The 18240-nt window shown below is 47.4% G+C and overlaps 1 protein-coding gene across 1 annotated transcript in view; it reads left to right on the top strand.

Annotated features, from left to right (window-relative positions):
• SFRP1 (secreted frizzled related protein 1) overlaps window positions 1-18240 on the top strand; it is a 70300-nt gene that overhangs the window by 22581 nt on the left and 29479 nt on the right. Inside the window, exon 2 of the mRNA XM_084804075.1 lies at window positions 4521-4598. Coding sequence (XP_084660201.1) covers window positions 4521-4598 — 78 coding nt within the window. The remainder of the gene's footprint in view (window positions 1-4520; window positions 4599-18240) is intronic.

Below are 18240 nucleotides of genomic sequence, written 5' to 3'. Positions count from 1 at the left end.
GTGATGCCTATGGGCACCAGTGTGCTCACCGGCACCTCCCTTTCCGCCTGCCAGGCTCCCTGCCTCTCCTGATTTTTATTTTGTTTCTTAAGATCTTTTAAAAAAATTAAAACTGGGAAGCTGGTGTGCTGCCAAGTGAAGCTCTGCCCTCCAGCGCCATCTTTATTTGGGTTCAAAAGAGTGAGTTTGTGTTTTGGAGCTCAGACCCCACCTTTGCTTTGTACTTTGAATCTTGAGCAAGTTACTTCTCTTTTAATCTCACCAGATTGCCTTCTGGGAAATGAGCCTTCTGTGCCCAGCCATGCCCATCACCATAGTCTTTTGATGAACTGGCAAGCCCACCCATGGCAGCCATTTTGTGAGAGCACCCACGCCACTCTCTCCAATTCCAAATGTGCCCATTGACCTTGAAATATTATTGTATTAATTTTCTATTAATAACCCTTTTAAGGCTTCAGTATGTGGACAGAGAGGTGGGGGAAGTTGGAGAAGGTGAATTAACGCCATCGCCCCTCCTGATCACGCCTCCAGGCCTGGTGAGAAGACCCCATCCTCTAAGTTCCCAAACTGTAGTTAAACTGGTCTGCGGTGGACTCTTGTTAGTCTTACTTAAAGTGCACCCATTGAAATGAATGGGACTTAAGTTAGTAAAGACTAACTTAACATATTCTTTTCAGTAGGTCTACTCTAAGTAGGACTTACATTGGATATTACCCTTGGTCTTCCGCAAGACCACCACTGACATGGTGGAGTTCTGGGCTCACCATTTTGCCTGTGTTTTATTTTATTAATTTTAATCTTTCATTCACATTGGATCACCATTTACTGGGTCTGAATTCATTCATGGATTGTATCATTTCTTTGAAATATTGCATTTATGCCATGATATTTCTTAAATCGTTGACTTCATTTTATTTCCCAAGTCAAGGTGCACAGTCCCAACAGCTGGCCAACTTACTACGGCACCCGAGACAAAAAAAATCCCACAAGTAGTACCTCTCCTCGTCCCTGGCAGTAAAAACAGAACAAAAATAAATGTAATAACTACATATTTGCAGTCCTTTCAGGACACCCAAAATCAGCTGGCTGAATCAGCCACCTCACACTGCCTAACGGTAGGGCTGCTCATGCCCTGCCCCACTCCTACCATTTTTTGCTGACTGGTTAAAACCTTCCTGATCTTGGCAAGCATTTGTCTTGCTGGACAGATGCTTTTATGTGGGAGATCCTTGTTTTAGAATGTTTTATCTCCTGAGCTTGTTTCCATTTTTATGCTGGTCATTTTTATGGGATTGGGGTTTTTTATTGTTGTAAGCCACCCTGAGCGATGCCAACATCTTGGAAAGGTGAGGTATAAGTTTTCTACGTAAATAAATATGATTTAAGGAAATGCAGGGCTGTGTGCACGCTGATTCCATGAACCGAGCAGCTTTTGCCATGAAGTAATATAAGGCATCTGCCTCATACTACCTTTCTTCCAGGCAGTGCTGGATTTAGGAACAAGCCATGGCTTAGGGCCTGATATTATGAGGGGCCTCTAAATATGTTGGAGATAACTAAGATGTATGATAACTAAGATGAAATTGCTTTGACTTAGATATGTTGGAAAGTCTGGTGTGACTTACAGCAGAGTTGCTTTATATAGAGAGAAAGTGTGGCAACACAGCATTTAGTAGTGGAGGCAATAAGCACAAGCTAGTGCCAGTTTAAAAGAAGTTCACATCAACTTACTTTATTAGTACTTTTATACAGATCTTCAGAGAAGGCTATCTAACACTGTCTAACTACAAGATAACACTGGGTGCTACCCTTTCATTATTCTTTCTACTATAATGCAATACATTTTTTCTCTTTATTTTTATGGTATGGGGCCTCTGAATCTTGACATGGCTTAGGGACTCAGCATGTCTTAATCCGGCCCTGCTTCCGGGGGTGAGGTGGGGACAAAGTCTTGGAGGATTCCTAGGTAGTCTCTGATCCAGACACTAACCAAATACAGACCTGCTTAGCTTCATCAAAGTTGTTGCATCAGTTGCCTTCTGACTAGAGATAGGTGAGAAATTTATTCAGTTCAGATTTTAATGTGAACTTACCAAATTTGCACTTCCTGAACCTACACATGAACTGGAATGCAGTTCTATGGATATTTGCACTTTTCAAAATTTTATTCACAAATAAAAAATGTGTGCAAAAATGTATACATTATAGGAGGATGTGCACAAAAACACATGTATTATGGAAAAGTGGGCAACCACCCCCGCCGCTTTATTTTAGGGGGAAATTGCTTGCAAATAATATGTATATTTTGAGATGCGTGCGTACAAAAATCCATATATTTGGCGAAAAGCGCATGAAAATACGTACACACTTTCATGCAGACTTTAAACAAAATCTCAAACTGATGCAAAAAAGGGACAGAATGAACTTAATATTGGAAAAAAAGAGAAACTGAGCAAAATCGAACTAGACAGATTCATCCATCCCTATTTCTGACCATGTTTAGGCAGGTGTTCTATTGCCTCCTTGAAAGGAATGGGAGCTGTGCAAGAGGATGACCGCAGAGCTCACATTCAATGCTCAGATTGATTTAGGGTGCAATCCTATGCATATTTAGACAGAAAAAAAGTCCTACAGTTCCCAGCGCTCCCCTAGCCACCCTTAATTTCTTTTCAGTCAAAACTGAATGTGTGTATTTGCATGTGGTACATGTAGCACAGTTTGCTGAGAAAAGGAGACGGGAAGAACAAACTTCAGACTAGCTTGTGACGGAGTTAGTCTTCTGGGGTTTTCTATTCTGCTAAGAGTGCAATTCTATGCATGTTTAGACAGAAGGAAGTCTGGCTGGGGAATGCTGGGAGTTGTAGGACCTTTTTCTGCCTAAATATGCATATGATTGCACTCGAGAGCCAGAGTGGTGTAGCGGTGAGAGTATTGGACTGGGAGTCGGGAGACCCGGGTTCTAGTCCCCACTCAGCCATGGAAGCTCACTGGGTGACTTTGGGCCAGTCACAGACTCTCAGCCCAACCTACCTCACAGTTTGTTGTTGTGAAGATAAAATAGAGAGGAGGGGGAGGATAATGTAAGCTGCCTTAGGTTCCTTGCAAGAGGAAAAAAGGCGGGATATAAATGCAATCAATCAATCAGTCAATCAATCAATGAAATAAAATAGTAGATAAATTTAACAAGATGTCTAGGTGCATGGGCCCATGGGTGCAATGGCATGCCTGTGTGATTTGAAATGTATGTGTGCTTTAAAGGATAAAAGTCCCATTAAAGGATAGCGGAGGCTGGAAGCTGGGGCAGGACCGTGGCCAAGAACATAGAAGTGAGACAGAGTGAAACCTTCCCAGAGCAATTGCACAAATGTGTGTACCTCTTTAAGGAGATACAACAGCCTTCGGCCGACCTGATAGCTGGCATGATGGGAGTTGTACTCCCAGCATACCTGCAGAGCACCAGGTTGGGGAAGGCTGAGTGACAAGCTTTTTGCGTGGGAACCCGCTGCCCTGCCCCTCCCAATGACCAGTCCTTGGATCTGGTGTGGATCCTTTGAAACAATGCTGGCTGCAGAGGAAGCAAAAATTGCTATTCTAGGTGCCTTCTTAGTCAAATTCTGTCTAGCCAACCATCCATCCATCCATCCATTAGAACAGGGGTCCCCAACCCCTGGGCCGCGGACCTGTACCGGTCCGTGGCATGTTAGGGACCGGGCCGCAGTAGGGGTGTAGGAACTCCCCCTTGCCTTGGGTCCGTGGGGGGGAGGAGGTGATCTGTCCCTCCCCCCTGCCCCAGAATCCTTGCCGGCCCTGGCCGGCTCCACTCCGCGGCAAGTCCGCGGAGCTGCCGGCTGGCTCTGGCCCTGTTCTTTGCAGTAATAGCCTATTACTACAAAGAACAGGGATGCAAATGGTGTCTGCTATGCAGACGCCATTTGCGTCCCAGCGGCCGGAAGTCCTCCCCTGTCCGGAGCTGGCCGGCAGCTCTGTGGCGAGTCCGGGGCCGACGAGGATTCCGGTGGCAGGGGGGAGGGACGGATCGCCTCCCCCCTTGCGGACCCAAGGTAAGGGGGGTTCCCACACCCCTACTGTGGCCCGGTCCCATCCCCCCCCCCCGGTCCATGGAAAAATTGTCTTCCATGGACCGGTCCCTGGTCCCAAAAAGGTTGGGGACTGCTGCATTAGAAGTTAAGCTCCACTGTTTGACACAAATGCCAAACATGCCCCTGGCGCAGCCTTCCCCAATCTGGGACCCTCCAGCTGTTTTGGACTACAAGTCCCAGAGCTCCTGACCACTGAACTTGCTGACTGGGGCTGATGGGACTTGAAGTCCAAAACACCTGGTGGGCACCAGGTTGGGGAAGCCTGCCTTTAGCTGTGGACACACTAAGGACGTATTCTGTATCAAGGTACAGCAGCACCTTGGTCCATTTGCTGGAGGGCTAGTAGCCTTCCGGGCTAGTAGGCTTTTGCCACCACTGCTGCTTTTCCTCATACTAAGCTGTTCTCTCTTCTCTTGCCAGGCGTGGCCGTGTGTCCTCCTTGCGACAATGAGATGAAGTCGGATGCCATCCTCGAGCACCTGTGTGCCAGTGAGTTTGGTAAGGAAACGTCCCCTTTTTCCTATTTTCAGTGTCCTGGGCCAGAGTTGCTAAATTCTTGTATTCTTGGGGACTGCAATGCTCTTCTGGAGCAGAACAATCTGACTCTTGTCTTGAATGGTCGAACTGTAGCACAGCTTTCCCTCAACCTGCTGTCCTCCAGATGTGTGGGACTGCAACACCCATAATAAACCTTTTTTTCAGGCATCTGAGAATATTTTCTCTCCTGTCTTGGGACATGCAAGTGCCTTCCACTCTTGCTGCTTCTGGGACTACAACACCCATCACCCCCTAGCCAGCATGGGCAAAGACTGAGGATGATAGGAGTTGTAGTCCAACACATTTGGAGGGAGCTAGGTTGGGAAACGCCACTCTGGAAGGAATTTGGCAGTGCTGTAGAGCAAATGTGCTTGGATGGGAGGAGGTAATCGATGGGCTGGAGTTCCTTAGTGTCCCCCTTGCTGCCGGTTATGCTTAGAACTTCCTCCCTTGACACCTGTGTGATGGCATCTCCCTCCCTCCAAATCCCTCCTAGAACCCAACTTCCTCCCATGACTCCTGTGTGATGGCATCTCCCTTCCTCCAAATCCCACCTCAGAACCCAACTTCCCCCCTTGACACCTGTGTGATGGCATCTCCCTCCCTCCAATTCCTTCTAGAACCCAACTTCCTCCCATGACTCCTGTGTGATGGCATCTCCCTCCCTCCAAATCCCTCCTCAGAACCCAACTTCCTCCCATGACTCCTGTGTGATGGCATCTCCCTCCCTCCAAATCCCTCCTCAGAACCCAACTTCCTCCCATGACTCCTGTGTGATGGCATCTCCCTTCCTCCAAATCCCACCTCAGAACCCAACTTCCTCCCATGACTCCTGTGTGATGGCATCTCCCTTCCTCCAAATTCCACCTCAGAACCCAACTTCCTCCCATGACTCCTGTGTGATGGCATCTTTCTCCCTCCAAATCCCTCCTCAGAACCCAACTTCCTCCCATGACTCCTGTGTGATGGCATCTCCCTCTCTCCAAATCCCTCCTCAGAACCCAACTTCCTCCCATGACTCCTGTGTGATGGCATCTCCCTTCCTCCAAATCCCTCCTCAGAACCCAACTTTTCCACGAAGCCTTTGGCATATCCCTGTGCCTCATGGCAGGGCTGGGCAGAAGCTGATTTGAGATCCCCTGGTAGGTCTTGGGGTTAATTTTCAATCGATCTGCAAGAGTTTCAAATTCTGTCTCCCAGTGGTTTAGCACTAGCAACAGATGAAAGCCTCCCCACCAAGCGCACACAAATCAGACTGCTGTCATGAAGAAAGCTTGTGTGTGAGGGGACTGGGTGTGGATCTTTGTACATGAAAGGATGGTGACTTCAGTGCTGGTACTGAAAACAAACTCTTGGGCTGAGCATGTGCTCACAGGCCCCATGGACCGTCAAAAGAGTGTACAGAACACCCCCCCCCCCGAGCCACCATTTTGCACCTGGCTCTGATTGAGGGGCCTTGAAATTCTAAAAACAAAACCAGAGTAGATCCTTCAAGGCTGAAGTCTGCTCTATGGTAACTAAGTTGAAATACGAGCAACAGAAATAACTGTATATTCTTTCCCTGCTTCCTCCCTTCCTGTGATGTGGGAAATTAGTGTAAGCTCCTTGGGAGCAGAGACCAGCCCTCTTGTGCTTTGTAAAGCGCTATGCATGTTGGTTGCATCATCTTAGGTGCTTCCTGAGAAATCTGCCCCTCCACCCCAGGCAGACGGATGGCAGTCCTACACCCTGCCACAGTCACAGTGCACAGGAGATAGCAGTGCAACACAGGTTTGTATGAAATTTAAGTTACAGGAAGCCAGATTCTGGCTGAACATCAGGAAAAACCTCCTGACTGTTAGAGCAATATGACAATGGAACCAATTCCCTAGGGAGGCAGTGGGCTCTCCCACACTGGTGGCGTTCAAGATGAGGCTGGACAGCCATCTGCCAGGGATGCTCTGACTTGGATTCCTGCATTGAGCAGGGGGTTGGACTCAATGGCCTTGTAGGCCCCTTCCAACCCTACTATTCTATGATTCTGTGTAATCACATGGGACTAGCTGCTGCTGTTTTTCCTTAAAAGTGACAGCCTTGCCCTCTGAGGCTCTCCATCCACGTTTGAAACCATCCCATAAGACAGCAAACAAGACAGTGTGTTTTGCTTAGTGACAAGTAACCTACATCAGCCGTCTCCAGCTTGGTGCCCTCTGTATTGTTTGGACTTCAGTTCCCATCAGCCCCAGCTGACATGGCCAGTGGTCAGGAATGCTGGGAGTTGGAGTCCAAAACATCTGGAGGGCACCAGGTTGGGGAAGGCTGACCTACACATAGCACTGTGAAGGGCACCTTGGCATTTACCCTAGTGGTTGTCGGGTGGACATGCACAGGCGGGTCTCCGGTGCCACGTGTTCTCCTCTAGATGTCGTCGTTGTGCCACCTGCAGAAAGGGAGAGGCGGAAGGGTAAAGTTGCCAGGCGCTTCCCGCTCTGATAGAGATGAGCCACTGAGGCTCCAGGAGGCTTCATTTATGAAGTCTGTATTTAAGAGCCAGTGTAATGCAGTGGGAAACTAGACATTATGCTAAATGTGTGGCTACTGCCCAAAATGGCGGCCTGGTATTTCGCTCTCTGGCTTGTGAAGTCTAGTAGAACTTATTTATTTATTTATTTACTTACAATATTTATATACCACTCCACATCAGAAGATTTCGGAGTGGTGAACAACACGGTAAAATAATAAAACAGCAGGTTAAAAGAGTTAAAACATTTATCCATCCTGTCTTCTGATAGCACAGCATTCTGTATTTTCCCGTGCCCTGCCAGCCCGGGAAGTAGATGGGGATGGAGAAATACGGGATATTGTAATGTTGGAATAAGGAGTAACTTCTACTGAATTACCTGATAATGGAAATAGGAGATTAAAAAGGTGGCTGCTATTTTCAGTGGTAGCCATGCATTTAGTATAGCATTTACTTTGGCCCCAAGACACACAACAACAACAACTCTGGAATTGAGGTGCAATTGTGTGTGCGTGTGTGTGGGGGGGTGTTCACAAACCTAGAGAAATATTTTTGTGGTGGTGGCCCCCTTTCTTTGGAACTCCCTGCCCCTGGAGGTCAGGCAGGTGCCAACACTATATTGCTTCTGGCGCCTCCTGCAAACAGTTCTGTTCCAGGAAGCGTTCCTTGAATGACCAGCCATAGTTTTTATTGGCATTCTGTTTTTAAGAACTTTAATACGGTATTTTAAATTTTTAATCTTTTACCATTGTACCTCTCATGTTCACTGCTCCAGAATCTGTTTTAGATGGTATACGAATGTTGTAAATAAATAAAATAAATATCCTTGCTCCTTTTCTGGAGACTTCTCTGAAAGCAACAACACTACCTCTACCAGCTAGGCTGACTTTATTGCCTGGAGAGTTGGCAACAGTCGTTCCAGAGAACAATGAAATCTTTTCCCCTTCACTTGGTGTTGCCCCAGTTCACCCTCAGGAAAGGAGCTTGAGCTTGGGATGATGGTGGTGGCAGAGTGCTTCAGTGGATATATCCGTCCCAGATGCTAGTAGGCTACTTCTGGTATTTGGCCAGGGCCAATTTAATTGAAATGAGTGATGTTTATGCCTTCTTGGGAAATCCAACTTTCCTGGAAGGATATAAAAGGCCTGTGGAGCAAGGTGTTTGTTCCTCTGGGATTAGTACTTGGGTGCGCCACATTTGTTGAGGCAGGGAGTGTGACTTTCTTTTCTTTTAACAAATTCTTGACTCTCCCACACGGCCACTTTGCCAAATGTTTCCAAGGCAAGGGTGGATATTTGGAACATTTCTTTGGTACCTAAAAAATAATATAAACAGCCACTCCTGAGTCCTGGCTCCTCCGGAACATTCCTGGTTCAGCCTGGACGGAGCAACAGACTGGGAAGCGAAAACCAGGCTCGGTGTTCAAAATGGTAGCCCGCTTCTCATGCAGGCCAGAGCCAAAGCGAATATTTGCAACTGTTCAAAATTCACAAAACGGCCAACTTCCTTTGTGAAATGTTCACTGCGGCATTTTTGAATTCAAAATCTGAATCTGGATTTCATTTTATTTATGATTTTTATTTATTTGATTTATATCCCACACTTCCTCATGAAGATCCCAGGGCAGCTGGCAACCTATATAAAGCACACTCTAAAATGACAAATATATAATGAAATACGATAAAACATTTTGAAAATGACAGCTCTGAAATTTCAAATTCAAAAACATTGGACTTGTTGGCACATATCTCAGTAATTTTGGCATGTATCATATACATATGAAATTTCATGTCTGTAGTCAAATGCTAAAATATTTTAAGACGGCAAAAATGTGGCCAATATTTGAGTCTTCCGGAAATCTCTAAAGAATGTTCCAGAAGACTAACTTTGTTGTTCTGTTGCAGCAAAAACAACAAAGAGGCTAAGAGTTTTAAGATGCAGTCCTATGCTTGTTTAGAGGGGGAAAAGGCTTACTGCTCCCAGCATGCCCCAGTCAGCATGGTCCCCAGCATGGCTGGCTGGGGCATTCTGGGAGCGGTAGGCCTTTTTTCTGTCTAAACATGCATAGGATTGCACTCTTAGTGTGCAGCAAACTTTCATGGACTACAGCTCATTTTGTCAGATGCATCAAGTGTTATATCCTCAGTTGGCAAGTATACATGACACACGTCCAGACATGTACATTTTGTTTAACCAATGCTTTTTTTAAAAGCTGGAAAATGAGCAACCCCATATATTCTGCCCCATACAACGATGCTATGTCATGAGCATTGTCAGGGCGGGGGGCGGGAGGGGGGAATGCTTCTCCCCACTGGGCACTTCTAGTCAATGTCCACTTTGATGAATGAAGCAGCGTCCACAGTTGCAAGATGCATGTGTGCATTTGTGTATACACACTTGCACTCCTGCCACCTGAGGATGGCATTGGGCATGGGCAAGGCTCACTGTAGCACATGGCAGACTGCTCCAGCCTGGCGCCCTGCAGATGTGTTGTACTACAACTCCCATCATCCTTGGCTAGCATGGCCACAGACCACACTGTCTGGAGATGATGGGAATTGTGATCAGTTGCCGCCCAGAGGGCGCCAGGTCCAGGAAGGCTAGTCCATGAAACCTATGCTGAGCAATTCACAATTCACCATGGTTGATGTTCCGTTGCCTCCAGCAAGAGCGATGAACCCCAGGATTCTGCTAAACCTTGGAGCTGGATGTCCTGCCCCACCCATGAAGGGATCCTTGCCGAGGATGATCTAGAGCAGGGTTCCCCAACCTTTTTGGACCTGTGCGCACATTTGGGAATTTGAGAAACTGCTGCAGGCACCACCACAAAATGGTCCGACAGTGGATGTGGCTGGTCATGTAATGGCTGCTGTGGGGGACTGAGTAGGCAAAAGTGAGCTAAAGATGTGTGTGTATGGGGGGGAGAGAAAGAGGTGGGCTAGAGGCTGGAAAGGAGGGGATAATAGCAAGGCACAGGGATAGAGGGGGGAGAAAGAGCAAGGTAAAGAGCTGGGCAGAAATAGCAAAGCTAGAGGCTGGGAGGGGAAAATAGCAAAAGGGGAGAAGGGAGAGAAAGAGCACAGCTAGATGCTAGAAGGGTAGAGAAAGAAGATTGCCCTAACATTTTCCAAGGTTTTTCTTAAAATATATATTTTAAAGGGGGCAGGGAGGGGAGAGCTTTGTGGGAGGTCCCTGTGGGTGTGATGGCATTCACGGGTGGCACATTGGGGACCCCTGATCTAGAGTTCCCTGAGCTGAACAGTGGAGCAGACTGTTTCAAGAAACCCCGGGGGTGATTAGGGGGATCCTGTGCCCTCAGGGGTGAAATTAGTAGACCCATCTCCTCAGGCTGCAGAGAGCCCGGCTTCTGATTCAGAAGATTTCAGCATTTCCCCTGCATTTTTATCCCATCCTTCAGTCAAAAAGGCTCCCAGAGCAGCTTACAATGACAAGGCGACGAGACAATCCCTGCCTGCAGGCTTATAATCTACAAGACACAACACCAAAGGAAAAAGGATTGGGAGGGAGGAGGAAACAAGCAAATCCAGGCAGTCGATTTGTAGTTGCAAAGTTCAGCAGGTCCTGGAGTGGCGGGGCCGCTGCGCCCTCTCCCGCTGATGTCCTCAGCAGTGGCAGTTGGTAGCAGGAGGGAGGGGGCTCTCACTTGGAGCTGCCTCCAGGCACGATGGAGGGCTCCTGAGAGGGAAGCCAAGCCTCCGCCTAGTCTGTTCATCATTCCCTGGCTACCTTCTTCCCCTTTCAACCTTGTATGCTCTGGCCCTTGGGTCTTGTTCAGGCTTCGCCTTCAAGAAAACTCCTGAGGCTGCATGGACCCTTTTGCTGGCTCCTTGCTCCACAGCCTCGGTGCCTCGTCACACAGCCTGAAAGGTCCAGTCAGTGCCAGAAACCAGGTGTGGCTCTGCTTGAGGCCGGACACTGGAGAGGATGCTGTGGGCTTCTTTGACTGCTTCACTGCCAAGGCACCCTGAGCACCGGGTGGAACAACCCCCTGCTCTTTTCTTCAGCACCTCACCTTGGGTACACGGCAGCAGAAGCGGGAGAGTGGCGCCGGAGCGGCTGCTTCCACAGGGCTGCCAAGTCCCTCGGAGCGCCTCAGGGGTGCACCCTCTCTGGCTCTGCTTAGCCTGCCCGTGGCGAGGCAGGCCAGTTGAGGAAGACCTCGCCTTGCCTCTTATCGTTTCGGGTGCTCTGTGCAGACTCAGAACAGCAGCACTGAGCCCTTTATCACTTTAGGGCCCTGGCAAGTGCCCCATCCTGCCGCCTCCTCGAGCTGATCTGGATTCTTGACCCCAGCAGTCAGTGGAAAGCAGTTCCACTCCAAAGGAGGCAGAATGGGAAACAGGTATTTTTGATGGGAGTGTTGTGGATGGTGCTAGAGAACAGGCGGGCTTGGGGTTACTGACAGAGTGTTGCTTGGAGGTGGTAGGGAGCCAGCATAGTCCAGGGGTGGTCTGAACATGAGGCAAAATAGTTTGGGGTGCCGTTAAGGGTGGCATGGTTGGCAGGCGGGCAGAACAGACTCCTGGGGCATCATGTCAGGCTGTTGCATAGCCCCTGTGAACTTCCATGAGCCTTGTGCAGGAGAACATCTCAGCGTCTTGTGCCCTGTATTAGCTAGGGTGGAGGTGGGTTGCAATTTCGGATTTTCCGTCTCAGGCACCAAAATGTCTCAGTCTGGTTCCGCCCCCCCCCCCCCGCACCTTGTTAAAAGTATGGGTAATAAAAACATGAGGTGAGTAATCTGCAGGGGAAACTTCGAAGCGCACAGCTTCCAGGAATGTTACCCGTTTGGTAGCCAGAGCAGAAATAACTAGCGAAGAAAGGATGCACCGTTGCCCAGAATGCATCTGGCAGGCAAGGAAAGCAAATTGTTATTCAAGTGCTGCTGCTGGTTCTGTGTGCATTTTTGGCATCTCCTTGGCAGGCAAAAGTTGGGAAAGCGAGGAAAAGCACAGCCACACGCTTGCCGTGTTCCAACTCTTCTTTTTCCATGCGTGGCTGGGGCAGTTGCACTGTGCAACGGATGGCCAAGCCATCCTTTTGATGAGTTATTCAGGCCTTTGGTGAAAGGCCCCAGGAAGCCAAATTGTGCACATGGCAGACTAAACACTGGGAGAGCCTTCAGGGACCAAATGTCTTGGCAACCAGGCAGCCTTCTCTTCAAACCATCTCCTGAGGGGATCATGTCATCCCTGTAGGCTCCCCACCTGACAGCTCATCCCCAGCCCTGCCAGAGTTACTAGGCTGTCCATTCACACCTGTCATGCAGTGTGATCCTAAGCAGGGACGGGTGAAACAATCTATTTCTGGTCCACATCACTTTTGCACATGTTCATTCATAATGCAGTTTTGTCCCATTCCTTCATTAGTCTGCGACTCTGCGAAGTCGTTTAACACCGCATGAAAACCTGCATTTAGATATATATATATTTGAACATATCTTCTCTCAAAACACACATTTCAAAACATATTTCCCTTCAAAATATGCATTTGTAAACACATTTTGTTCTATTTTGGGGGATGAGAACTGTGTGACAGCATTCAAAGATGGGCAAAATCTGACGATAACCACTTTCCGATCCACACATTAGTCTGCGAGGTTAGTTTGTATTTAAATTCACAACAATAAAATTCCTCAAGCATCCCTAATCTTAAGGATGCCTACTCATAAGTAAGTCCTGCTGAATTCGTTGGGTTTGTGCTCTTTAAGATTTCAGCCAATCTATTTCTTTTTTAAGAATTTTTTTTCTTTTTTTCTTTTCTTTTTTCTTTTAATTATTTGATTGAATTTTGACATAATAAAGCACCATCAATACACGAAAATAAGGAAGGATGATAAATTTCTGATAATAAAGTTTAGTAAAGTAATATTAAAGTTTATTATTATTGGTATCATGATAAACTTGTGATAACATTTATTAGTATCATCATGATCATTATTTTATAATTTTTTTTTATTTTTATTAGCAGTCCTGTGTCCCCTAGACAGCGTCCAGGGGAGATAGCAGTTTTTGGTTTTCCAGCTACGAGCTCATAGGCAGGAAACCATGCTCCCCTCCCCCTCCCCCTCATAGCTGGGGTGGAGAGAACCGCAGCAGCTGCCCCTCCGTGCCTGTCCATGCTCATAACATGGAGCACAGACATGGTGAAAAGGGGGTGTTCCCGATGGTAGGGAGGGGAGAAGACCATAGAAGCTTTTTAGACAGCTCCCTATGCGGTCTCCAGCCCCCTTCCTGCCCCCTTCCTGAAGCTACACTTAGACGCCCAGAATCAGACATCTAAGGAAAACTGCAGGGCAGAGAGAGCACGGAAGGAATCCTCTCCTCTGTTCTTCAGCTGCCCTGCATTGGATAGGTGGTCGCCTCCAACTTCAGAGGAAGTCAGAGGTGACCGTCTATCTCAATAAGATTACTATTTTATTTTTATTATTATTTAAATTTCTTAGCCCCTTTCGCAAAAAAAAGGAAAACAAAACAAAAAGACCCAGAACAACTTACAGCAAAATTAGAACGTACAAAAGTTCTTCCCTACTATCTGATTGGCTGGAGGCCATGGTTGTTCACCATAGGAGACCAGGTAAGTGTCCATTTACAAGCCTGATTGTCCCTCACTGGTAAAGCACTTTAGCTAGCTTTATCTGGCTGGTTCTATCTAGGGATGCTTGAGAATTTTGATCTTTATGAATTGTGCTGTTAGCTAACTTGGCCCACGTCTTCTCGACTAATGTGTGGATCAGGACTCAGTTATCCACTAACTTTGGCAGTTTCCAAATGTTCTGACCCAGTTCTTGGCTCACAAAACATATCAAAAGAGATGTTTTAAATGGATGAACATTATTGTATTTTGAGAGAAAAGACATTGAAAAATACAAATTTAAATATGTCTTCAATAGCATGATCCTATACATGTTTACTCAAAAGTAAAGCCATTGAATTCCATGGAACATCCTTCCAGATAAGTGGGTACAGGATCGTGGCTTTAATGTGAATGTTTTGTGTGGACTGAAAAACAATAATATTGCAGATAAATGTGAAAGTAGGATGGAACACAGGTGAACACTTGTGGAAGTGACATGTTCTGGAAATAGGCCGAGTCGCCCATCCCTCATTTATCCCAACATGTGAGATGGTGGAAATAGGTATGAAAGTAATAGCCCTGGAAGGGAACAGCATTGGCTAGAACCTTAGATGTTAAAGCCATCTGAGATTGTCAGAGGGCTAGTTCCTGTAGGCATGTAGCATATGAACTTGCCCAGTGGAGGCTGGTGGCTCTAATGTCACTGGGGCTGTGAATCCGCTCTGGGTTTCAGTCAGAACCAGTCAGAACTTCTCACCTTGGATAGCTCCTTTAGAGTTCTGACTGGTTCTGATTGAAACATGGAGTGGCTTCAGCGCCCCACTAACATTGGAGCCACCAGCCTCCAGTAAACCTGCCCCAAACCTGCCTTGAGAAGAGAAGACTGAGGGGAGATAGGATAGCGCTCTTCAAGTCCTTGAAAGGTGGTCACAGAGAGGAAGGCTGGGATCTCTTCTTAATCATCCCAGAGTGCAGGACATGGAAGAATGGCCTCAAGTTACAGGAGGCCAGATTCTGGCTGAACGTCAGGAAAAACCTCCTGACTGTTAGAGCAATACGACAATGGAACCCATTCCCTAGGGAGGTAGTGGTAGGCTCTCCCACACCGGTGGCGTTCAAGACGAGGCTGGACAGCCGTTTGTCAGGGATGCTCTGACTTGGATTCCTGCATTGAGCAGGGGGTTGGACTCGATGGCCTTGTAGGCCCCTTCCAACCCTACTATTCTATGATTCTATGATTCTATCCCAAAACCATTGGTCTGTCGATAGGACGGTATTGTCTACTCCAATCGGAAGTGGCTCTGCAGGGTTTCAAGCAGAGAGAAGTCTTTCACCTCATTTGCTTCCTGATTCTTGCTAGCCATGCCAGGGGTGCGATCTGGGACCTTCTCAGTGCTTTATCATGGTCCCCACTGAGCAACGGTCATGTTCTTCTTGGCCATGCTATACTAGTAGTATAGTTTGGTAACTCTTACATTCTGGGCTTAATGGTTTTATGCTGGGAGGATGGCACTTTTAGATGGAAATCTGTATTACGTCACTTCAAAACGTGGTGAGCCAGCTGTGGTGCATTTGGGGGCCTTCCTGCTCATTCTATTGAGTGGGGCCTTGGGCATCTTCCCCAAAGTCCTGCCATGACAGCACCCCCGTGTTATACGACTCATCTAAATGGACCAGCAGTTGGCAGTCTGGAAATAATTTTTGTGTGGATAATCCAATGAGAAACTCCTAAGCATCTGCAGTGGAGTTTCTCCAATGCTCCAGGGTGCCTACGAAGTTAACGTGAGGAGATTAATCAGGCTTCTAGAACCTTGCCACTGTCCAACATGAACTGAGAATACCCCCCCTCCCCTGAACACATCAAACATTCCTTGGTTTGCACATTTTCATTGTAGAGTTGGAAGGGCCATTTAGGTCATCGAGTCCAACTCCCTGCTCAGAGAAATCCATTTCAGGGGTGGAGTTTGACAAGTGCTCCTACACTTGCCCCCCCCACTTCGTTTCAGTTCCTGCTGCAGTGCCCGACTCGATCTGCAGCAAATCAGGCCAATTCATGGAATTTCTGGGGATTTTGCACATTTTAGGGGGAAGGTCGTGCAATTTGCACAAATCTCTAAGCAATTTGTGCAAATTATGGCCGAATTTGCACAAATTATGGATGCATTTGCACAAATTTGGCAAATTATGGCCAGTCGTTCAGAAATTTGTGCAAATTCCAGAACCTTCCCTCCAAAATGCGCAAGAAAGTTCCCAGAGTTCAGAGAACAGGTCGTAGCTCAGCTCGCAGATGCAAAGTGAGTCATACACACTGTGGGACACAGACAAGCCAAAAAAGAACTGGATTTCCTAGCAATGATCCCTAGTTTCTGCTTGAATACTTCCAGGAACAGAGAGCCCACCACCTCCCTAGGCAACTGTGGGCTTGGGGCCAGGGTATCTGAGAAACCACCTCCTCCAGCATAAACCTGCCAGGAGCCTATGCTTCTCTTCTGAGACCTTGAGGCCCTGTCTCCCTAGAAAGGTGTAGTTAGTGGGAACCCAAGACAGGGCCTTCTATGGAGCAGCACCCTGGTTGTAGAACTGCCTTCCTGGCAAGGTTAGGTTGGATCCCTGATTGTTGGCCTTTAGATGGCTGGTAAAAAGATACACTGTTTCCCCAGGCTTGTAGTATTTCATGCCACTCTTTGATTTTAGAAGATCACCCTGTTTTACTGAAATGTTTAGGTTTTATCTGTTTTGTTTTAGCGTTAGCTTTATTTCATTTGGAATGGTTGTATTTTGCTGTTGTTATGATTCTATTGTAAATCATCTTGAGCACACATTGGATGGAGGGGCTTTTCAGAAATATGTTATATACGATAACATAATCGGTACTGGTGGGCAGGCTGTATTCCAGGGAAGCGTTGCTGTCTCCAGTCTCCGAGTCTGTCACTGCATGTTTATTGGGGTTCCAGGAGGCATTCCAGCATTCCCCAGAAAACCACTGAAGAAGGACAGAGATGCATAGCAAAGTTGTCTTTTGCATGAATTCACCCTGACTCAGGGCCGACGTGACATGGGCGTGTTCCATGACATGAAATTCGTGACAATGGCTTTCTCTTTCTTAGAAAAAGCTGTGCAGGGTTATGTGTGGCTTGGTCTGGGGTCACGGTGCAGTGGAGTGGGCATGATCCTTCACCCCCATGCAGTGGCCCTGATCCAAAATGCGCCTCTCTGAAGCTGCTCTTAACTACAGAGGGAAAAACTTTAGGAGCCAATCATCCCCCTACATTCCCCCCTCAGTGGCAAGCTGAAACTTCAGGGGGGATTAACAGTGGGGGAATCAGTACAGGGACAAAGAGTTAGAGACACACACCCCCACTCCCCGTGCTGGGCCCTTAATTCAAATCAGTTTGAGAAATAAATCATTGGGTGTTTGGATCTTGAAACTCCCACATCACATCTCATTTGGACTGAAGGCAGTGTTTTGGAACAGCTGCTTTAAATGCTGTGGCTCAGGGAACAGCTACTCCAGAGTAGTCCTGCTGCAGTGGGGCGACTTCACCGTGAGTGTCCTGTGGGTTGCAGCCAAATGATTACTGTTGTTTGGCAGAGTCTGGGGGTGTTTCTCCTGTCGTCTGTTCCTAATTGCTCTTGGCTCAGGCCTCTTCCAGACAGGGCTGTTAGGAATTATTTGGCAATTCTGCTTATTGTTTTTCTTTTGATAGCTTCTATTGATTTTTGGAAAGGGGAAGCAAAAGACCCCCGCCAAGCCGTGCATCAGACAATGGGGCTCCCCCCTCCCTGCTGTATTTTTCTCTCCAGCTTTGGCCAGGAGTCATAGCCAGCCTCAGCAGTGCTGACTTGCCAAAAACCCAGCGTGTGACTGCAAATCCGGAAATGCTTGTTTAATTGATTTAAGGTATCCGAATGTTGCTAGTTTGTAATCCTGGGATAAGGTTGCCAGATCCACGATTGTAAAGTACAGGCAGTTAATTTGCAGGTCATGGAGTCTTTTGTTGTCGGAACCCGAATGTCTCCTAGCCAAGAGAGAGACGCTTTTTTTTGTTAATTAAAATGGGAGGCAGGTTTACTTTTAGAGTGTGTAAGAATGAGCACTGTCTGCCCACAGAGGCAGGGCCAGCATCAAAGGTGGGCATGGTCAGGCACCTGCTGAGGGCCCACTGACAAGAACCTTCTGGACTTGCTCCTCCTCTTCACCATTGCAAACTGGTTGTCTACCTTCCTCTCGCCCTGGCCCAGAGAATGATGGTGGTGAGAAGGAGGAGCAGGAGATGCCATGGCCTACTTGCTCCCTGGGCCTCTGTTTGTTGTGCAAGTAAGTGGCAGCATGGATGAGAACGAGGAGGAGGAACAATGACAGTTGGTGATAATGGCAGTAAGAAGGTAGATTCCATGGGGGGGGGGGTCCATTAAGGGTGTCTTGCCAAAACCTGGAGCCGGCACTTGGGATGGATGAGCAAGCAATCTTCAAAATTGCTAGGATTTTCTGAACATCGTCTTGCC

The sequence above is a fragment of the Heloderma suspectum genome, chromosome 6 (assembly GCF_057233095.1).
Source record: "Heloderma suspectum isolate Gila_16-S chromosome 6, 16-S_ref, whole genome shotgun sequence".
Classification (NCBI taxonomy): domain Eukaryota; kingdom Metazoa; phylum Chordata; class Lepidosauria; order Squamata; family Helodermatidae; genus Heloderma; species Heloderma suspectum.
This window is presented reverse-complemented; position numbering and strand designations above follow the sequence as displayed.